At 43.7% G+C, this 7,845-nt stretch overlaps 1 protein-coding gene across 1 annotated transcript in view; it reads left to right on the forward strand.

Moving 5' to 3' along the window:
- The window catches only part of UBR4 (ubiquitin protein ligase E3 component n-recognin 4), a 107,808-nt gene that overhangs the window by 8,462 nt on the left and 91,501 nt on the right, over positions 1-7,845 (forward strand). The window contains exons 3-15 of the mRNA XM_019511921.1: positions 648-751; positions 1,431-1,560; positions 1,687-1,826; positions 2,123-2,225; positions 3,515-3,656; positions 3,821-3,945; positions 4,840-4,964; positions 5,340-5,399; positions 5,514-5,704; positions 6,483-6,582; positions 6,662-6,799; positions 7,221-7,338; positions 7,799-7,845. Of these exons, the coding sequence (XP_019367466.1) occupies positions 648-751; positions 1,431-1,560; positions 1,687-1,826; positions 2,123-2,225; positions 3,515-3,656; positions 3,821-3,945; positions 4,840-4,964; positions 5,340-5,399; positions 5,514-5,704; positions 6,483-6,582; positions 6,662-6,799; positions 7,221-7,338; positions 7,799-7,845 (1,523 nt within the window). The remainder of the gene's footprint in view (positions 1-647; positions 752-1,430; positions 1,561-1,686; positions 1,827-2,122; positions 2,226-3,514; positions 3,657-3,820; positions 3,946-4,839; positions 4,965-5,339; positions 5,400-5,513; positions 5,705-6,482; positions 6,583-6,661; positions 6,800-7,220; positions 7,339-7,798) is intronic.

A 7,845-nucleotide genomic window follows, 5' to 3' on the forward strand; every position in this document is an offset into this window, starting at 1 on the left:
TCTTCCAGTTCCTTGGCTGAGGTTGCAGAAAAATATCATTTTGCATCACATGAAATGTTGCACTTCCTTTTGGGATTTTTTGAAACGTTTTAAATTAAAAGTTGAAGTAAAATTAATATTGGTGCTGTCCTGAAAATTAGAACTATTTGGTGGTTTTGGAGTGATGTAGCCATGAAAGTCCAGGAAATATGCAAGAGGCAAGAATAACTATGGGTGATACCTTTTATTGGACCAGCTGCATGGTTGGGATAGACTTGGACAAACCTTTGAATATGGTGCATTCCTCTTCAGGTCTCACTGCACTCAAAAGCTTGTCCAAGTCTATCCCAATCGTGCAGCTGATCCAATAGACAATATCACCTGCAAAAAAAAGTAAAACTATTTGACTTTTTCAGAATCTTTTTAGCTTCTTTCTTTCTTTTGGATGAAACAACTTAATATATTCAACAAAAATTTGTTGAAGTTATTTGGTTTAATTGTGGAATGAGGCCTTATTCAAAAGTGGCTGTATCAGACTCTGGGAGCAAGGAGAGAGATAATATATATCTCTCTCCATTGCATAATGTTTTTGTCAGTAACTTTAAGCGTTAATTATCCTGTATTTTGAGATGTCACAGTTGATTGATACAGGATTCTTATTTTCTCAGTACCCAGGAACCAACTGCAGTCAGTGGCAGCTGCTTGTAAAGTCCTGATTGAATTCTCACTACTGCGACTTGAAAACCCAGATGAAGCATGTGCTGTTTCACAAGTGAGTAGAAGGCTGGATTTTATGAGTGGAAGCTGAGTGGTATCAGCACATAAAGGGTGCTCAGTCTTTTGCTTCTAGGGGCATGCTGTCATGTAATTCTGGGAACTCTTGTACAAGGCAAAATTATTCTGTAAACATTTAATAGCTTTGAGTAAAGTCTGTAATATCCTGTGAATCCCTTGTGGTTTCCTGCTTGCTGGCATTATGATGAGCAGTGTGATTAAGTAGGGTTCTTCAAGGAGCTCAGTTGACCTGCTTGCATTGTGATTACCTGTACTAAAGCAAACAAGAGGAAACAGTGACTTGAGAGCTGCCCCTCAATTGCCAACTTGATTGTTCTTCTTGTGCAAGAAACAGTCTTGACAGTGCATTCATCTCCTAGGGAGAGCTTTACTTGGCCCATTTTCTCTATGAGAGTTTTGACAGTTAATGAGAATATTTATGTGCAAGTCAGTTGCTAAATTTGAAGGACAGGGTCAGATGTTTCCTCTGAGCCTGTGTGCGCTGTAGGAAAGGTTGTTATTCAGTAGCAAGCAGAAGGGACAATTTCAGTGACCTGAATTATCCTTCGTTCATTCCCCTTCATGCTCTTAGATTGGCTCTTTTGAGAGCTTGTGAAGATGAAGGAATTGCAAGCTGAAGCATTTGGATTTAATTTGATGTTTCTCATTTTTTATAGAAACACTTGATTCTGCTAATCAAGGGGCTTTGCACTGGCTGTAGCCGCCTGGACAGAACTGAAATCATAACTTTCACAGCAATGATGAAATCGGCCAAGCTGCCTCAGACTGTTAAAACCCTCTCTGATGGTAGGTGCCTCATTTGAAGCCTAGTCAACACTTGCTTCAAAACAGCATTTGCCTGATGTATGGTGAAGCATTATGTTCTTCCTGCCCTTGGCATATGGAATTGACCCTCTACTTCTGTCCATGCAGTGGAGGATCAGAAAGAGCTGGCTTCCCCAGTGAGCCCTGAACTGCGACAGAAGGAGGTGCAGATGAACTTCCTGAATCAGTTGACATCGGTGTTTAACCCTAGAGTGACAGCATCACCGTCTCTTGCTCCAGAGACCCAGGTGAAGAGTCAGCCTTTGTATGAAAGTGTTGTGATTCTGATGCCACAAATGTGGGTACAGAGAAGCTCAGATGATGCTTTTCTACATTGGTTTAATTCCTGCGCATGCTGAATTGCGGGGGGAAAGTACAGTACACACAGTGGTGGTTGACTTATCTTATGGAAAGTTAACATCTTCATAGGTTGCACATGGCTTTTCTGTGTAAGATGAGCTTCAGTTCCATTAAGACATGTCCTGTAGTATCCTATATTTTAGATGCCAGTTGCCTTGTATCTTAATGTCTGCTTGTCTGTCAGGTGGAAGGAGAAAGTGAGGATCAAGCGTCTACTGACCAAGCTTCTGCAGCAAAGACAAAAAGTATCTTCATTGCCCAGAATGTGGCCAGCCTGCAAGAGCTAGGTAAGAATGAGCTTTCAGTTTAAAAAACAAAAATGTGCCCTTGAAAGGTGCTGGGCCAGCAGCCTTGGAGCCACTTCGTATAGTGAGTGGTAGTACAAGCCTATTCCATTTCCAGTTCTGGGTCTCTATGCTGAGGCAGCCAGCAGAGGTGACAGCTGTGTTGTGGATCCTTGTTCGTTGTGAACAGGAAGGTGTCAAGGATTCACTTTTTAATGCACAGAACTTTGGCATATTCATATTGTGGGGGACAGTGTAAAATGGTCTGGGGAATAGCACTGACTGGGCTTGGGTGTGGGAAGGCTTAAGGGAGGGGAATTGGAGCCTTTGCTCTCACATGAAATGGACGCAAGATCTTCCACCTGGCTGGGTGAACACCCATTAAAGGTTGAGGGTTTGGTTTGTGGTGCATCTAAACAAGGTTTAAGTCTATCTCTTCCAGTGGTTTTCAACCTCTTTATCTTCAAGGCACCCTACTCCCTTCCCCCCCCAATAATGTTTTTCTGAATTTTGCGGCACCCCAGCTGAGAATCACTGGGTTGGAAACTCAATTCAGGAAAGATAAGGAGGGGTGCTTTGAGGCCAAAAAGTTTGAGAACCTCTGATCTAGTTGGAGCCAAGTGAGGGTGCTGGGGGCACAACCTAACCGTGTTGTGCCCTGCTCTTTCCACTGTTGGCTCCCTCTCTACTCCTCTGTCTACCCGAGAGGGCAAGGGCAGCCCCCACTGCTAAGCCTGCTCCTGCAGGATCTTGCATGATGGTGACTGTTCTGTGGTGCCTCCCACTGGCCCCAGGAGTATGGGAGGAGTGGAGGAGAAAAGCTGGGTTACAAAGTGTGTCTCTGGTTCCACATCCATCTGTCTGCCTCCATGCGGGTGGGACACATCGTTGGGAGCATCAGGGCTGATGGAAGGATAGCAGACATGGCAGTCCTTACCTCAGTGGCACCTGTAGCTGCTGCACTATCTGGGGCAGGCTCAGGGCACTGGAGAGGGGTAGGAGAACGTTTGCTTTCTCACTCAAGCTGGGGGCATGCAGCCCTGACTGAGAATCAATGCTCTGTTCCATTAGGTACATTGCTGTGACTTTTATGTCTGTTTCCTCACAAGAAAACTGCCTGGAGTATATTACTAGAGACAGTGCCACAGGAAAAGCATGGGCAAAACATTGAATTCCCATGGGCTTAAGCTAATGGCTTAGCCACTCTGCAGCGTTGATTCCAGTCTCAAATCTAGCCTATGAAATGATGCAGGTAAAATGTTTCTCCATTGTCCTTGCTTTTGTTCTGGTAGGTGGCTCTGAAAAGCTGCTGAGAGTGTGCCTGAACCTCCCTTACTTTTTGCGCTACATAAATCGATTTCAGGATGCCGTGTCAGCCAACTCCTTCTTCATTATGCCAGCCACTGTAGCAGATGCCACGGCAGTTCGCAATGGGTAAGATGCTTCAGTCTCTTCTTCTGTTCACAGTGGGAGCACTGCCTGAACACAAATGACACAGTACAGACCACTGTGTCTCCCTTATCCATTGTTTGATGCCAGAAAGTCTTTTCTAAAGCATGCTGTGCAATTCCTAAGCCTAACTTCGATGCTTGTTGTAGGTTTCACTCGCTGGTGATAGATGTGACGATGGCATTGGATACTCTGTCTCTTCCTGTATTGGAGCCTCTCACTCCCACACGACTGCAGGATGTGACTGTTCTGGCCCTCAGCTGCCTCTATGCAGGTGAATGAATGTCCTTTGGAAGGACTGGGCTTCTGGAAAGCTGCATTCTCTTGTCTTTCTCCACTGTCTTTGGAGCCCTCTGTAGCTCTGCATTTTCTGTACCTTATAACCTGCACCCTTAAGGCCCAGACCATGACCTCTGTCCTCTTTGCTGATGGAGGACTGGATAGGACACCCTTTGAATGATGACAGTACTGTTTTTTTTTTGAATGGGTGGAGTATCAGGCCATGCTTTCTCCCCAAGGGTTTGAATATGCTGCCTGAATACAGCATTCCCCAGCAATACAGCTAATTGTCAAATGACATTTATGTTCTTTAAGTGTGAAGGCTGATTCCTGAGTATACAAGTACATGAGTAGAGTTGGCAGTCCAGACCTTCAGAGGTACAAACCCAATAAATTGATCCATGTGGCTGTCTTCTGCTGTTGTTCGTTATTCCAAAATCTGTAGTTTTAGATCTGCTGATGACTTCCAGAATTCAACCCTGTTTCTCAAGAGTGGCATTAGCACCCCAAAATTGTAGTAATGTAATCAATTAGGGGCAGGTTATTAACAGTGATTAGGTGCCCACATTCCATTGATTTCAAAGGGAGCTGGGCACATAAATGCCTTTATTACTCTAAATGGCAAACTTCTGAAGTATTTTGCTCCATTAGGAATAGCCACTGCTCATTTAATGAATCAGATTGTATGAAATTTTGTTCTTGTGGGGAGATTGAAATGTTTTTTTCCTCTAGTCAAATTGACAGAATAACTATTTCTGGCCTAGTCAAATCCACATGTAGTTTTTACTCTCCTTGACTCTCTGTGCATGTGTGTGTGTGATAGTCAATATACAGTTCCAAGGCTGGCTCTTAAATGTAACACGTTCCTTTTGCTCTCTCCTTTGTTCAGGTGTGAGTGTAGCAACATGCATGGCCATCCTACACGTTGGCAGCACACAGCAGGTACGAACTGGATCCACTAGTTCTAAGGAAGAAGATTACGAAAATGATGCTGCCACTATTGTACAGAAATGTGTAAGTAGATGACATGGAGGGAAACTATTTGAGGGAGAACAGTCTTATATTCACTTGTTTCTGTTAAGGAAGCAAGGGATCAGCTGGAAATGCATAGTCTGGGGCTTGCACAGAGGAACTCTTTTTGCTTATTGGATATTTTATTTATCTGGGTCACTTTCTGCTCCCCTTGCTTCCTGGCATTGGACTGCTGATGCCAAAAGAAAGGTTGATACTGATGTAAGCTCTGTAATGTCTGAGAGCTTGCATTAGGGTGGGTAATTGTTGAGGGGGCAGAAGAAACTTGAGAGGGGAGTGTGAGCAGTGTCCAGAATGGTTTAGCGACACCCTGTCAGATAGCATCACAGTTACAAAGAGTGCTGGGTTTTCTTTCAGCTTGAAATCTATGAAATGATTGGGCAGGCCATCAGCAACTCACGCCGTGCAGGGGGGGAGGTAAGAATGGATCTCCTTGTGAAACTTTCTCACTTTACAACCTTGGTGGGTGGTGTATTTGTTCAGCTGGATTCACACAACTGTCCATTTTTTGTTTTGCTTTTGGTTCAATAGCATTACCAGAATTTCCAGCTGCTTGGTGCTTGGTGTTTGCTAAACAGCCTCTTCCTCATCTTGAACCTCAGTCCTACAGCCTTAGCCGATAAGGGAAAGGAGAAAGACCCATTGGCTGCTCTTCGTGTCAGAGACATCATTGCTCGAACAAAAGAGGGAGTTGGGTCTCCCAAACTAGGCCCTGGGAAAGGGTATGTGATTACCCCCGCTGAGTCGATCCGTTTCTGTGCGTCACTGTGGTTATTGCTTTGGTGTGAAATCTCTGCGACGCTGAAATCTGGCTGGTTTCATGAAGACACTCCTTCTTTTCGTATTTTGGTTCATTCACTTTCCTTTATCCAATTTTCTGCCTTTTCAGTTTAACAAAGCAATTTCTCAGTCATCTTACTCAGCTTAATTTTTTTTTTACCAATTACATGTCAGCCAGCACGTAGATTCTTTTAAGAGGTTTTTTAATCTACAAAACAATCTGAAGGTTCCACTTGAGGCTTAGCATGACTGCTTTCTGTTCTCAATGGGGAGTTTCTTGTTTTGGCCTGGGTGAAGGCACAGTTGGGCAAGCAAAAAAACAGCTGCTGTTCTTTATTGGGGGTGTTGGCATCTCTTTCATTCTGGATAAAGAGTAGATGCAGTTTTGGGACGATACTAGCAGTAAGGGTTCAAAACTTGTCGTCTGGTGGAGGAGCATTCTCAAACGAAAACTAATTACCTGGTCCTCCTTATAATACAGTTTTGAAGTGTACCTGATCAGTTTGGCTGTTATTGTGGGCAAGATGTAACTATGACTTGGAGGCATTGAGCTGTGTACTTTATACACTGAAAGTTCAGAATATATGCTCTCGCTGGATTAAAACCTTCAGAGGTGACTAAGTGGTGTAGTCGTGAGATTGAGTAGTGATTCTTTAGCATAATTTCTTTAGAACGTGGCGTATTGGAGATGTTAAACCATCCTCTTTAATTTTTCTCTAGGCATCAAGGGTTTGGTGTTCTGTCAGTGGTGCTAGCAAACCATGCTATCAAACTCCTAACATCGCTCTTCCAGGATCTGCAAGTGGAGGCACTACACAAGGTGTGTAGATGGCACACTGATTCCCTTAATCGGTTTGTCTGGAATATGCTTTTAACTTTCCTTTGCTGCTGCCCTCCAGGGATGGGAAACTGATGGGCCCCCAGCAGTGCTGAATATCATGGCTCAGAGCACATCAATTCAAAGAATTCAGCGGTTGATCGATTCTGTGCCTCTCACTAATTTGCTGCTGACTTTGCTGTCCACTTCTTACAGAAAGGTAGGAGACAACTTAGATAAAGGAGTTCTGTAACAGTCTTTCTCTCGGTTAAACAATGAGACCTGTGTGGAAAGCTCCTCTTGCAAGTATCTACTAACAACCTAAACAGAAGATTTTAGAATTTGCTCTTACATGATCCCTTTAAGCTGAATAGTAGTCATGACCAATGACTCACTGGACTGTATGCAGAATGGGAGCTTTTATGTTCACACTGTAATATGAAACTAAGCTTGCAGTCTTCTAACAGTTTCTAGCTCTGCTTGCCATCACAGACGATGACAGGCAATATTTAGAAAACAATATTTGAAGAGAAATGTTGGCATAGCAATTTGAGCAGACTTTCATGGCGGGTGATAAAAGAGCTTCGGGAACTTTCTGTTGTGCATGGTAAGAATTTAACCCTTCTTGCTATTGTTTTAAGGCTTGTGTCTTGCAGCGTCAGAGGAAGGGTTCCATGAGCAGTGATGCAAGTGCCTCCACTGATTCTAACACATATTATGAGGATGACTTCAGCAGCACTGAGGAGGACAGCAGCCAGGGTAATAGTTTGCAACAAGCAACTTCACCCAAGATCTCACACTTTCCTTTAAAGTAGCAGCGGCTTGTGCACTAGGCTCCTGCCTGCCTAGACTGGTGTTACATTTTAGCAGATGAGATTTAAAATGGTTTGTTAGGTTCAACAGGCAGAGAAGTACCAGCTGTGCTCAGTCTATTGCAGTCAGCATCCTAGCGATACAGGAGCTTTGTATCCGTTTAAAATGTTATTTAGGCAGATGCCAAGGAGTCTCTCTTCCCTTGACTGGGAAGTTGCTTTTGGAGCCAGGCTCATCTCACCGTTGGTTTGTGGCTGCAAAGGAAATGTCAAGTTCTAGGCTTGCTAATATATTACTTTGTAGGTTTGCTGGGCTTTTCCTTAGTAAAGCAGCGTGTAGAAGGGAAGCTGCTTTGAGCCTAAATGGTGGTTTCCTACGTCTTTTTTTTTTCTTGTCTTTTTATTAGATGATGACAGTGAACCCATCCTCGGCCAGTGGTTTGAAGAGACAATT

This window comes from Gavialis gangeticus, unplaced genomic scaffold (assembly GCF_001723915.1).
Source record: "Gavialis gangeticus isolate Ggan-Ray unplaced genomic scaffold, GavGan_comp1, whole genome shotgun sequence".
NCBI lineage: Eukaryota > Metazoa > Chordata > Crocodylia > Gavialidae > Gavialis > Gavialis gangeticus.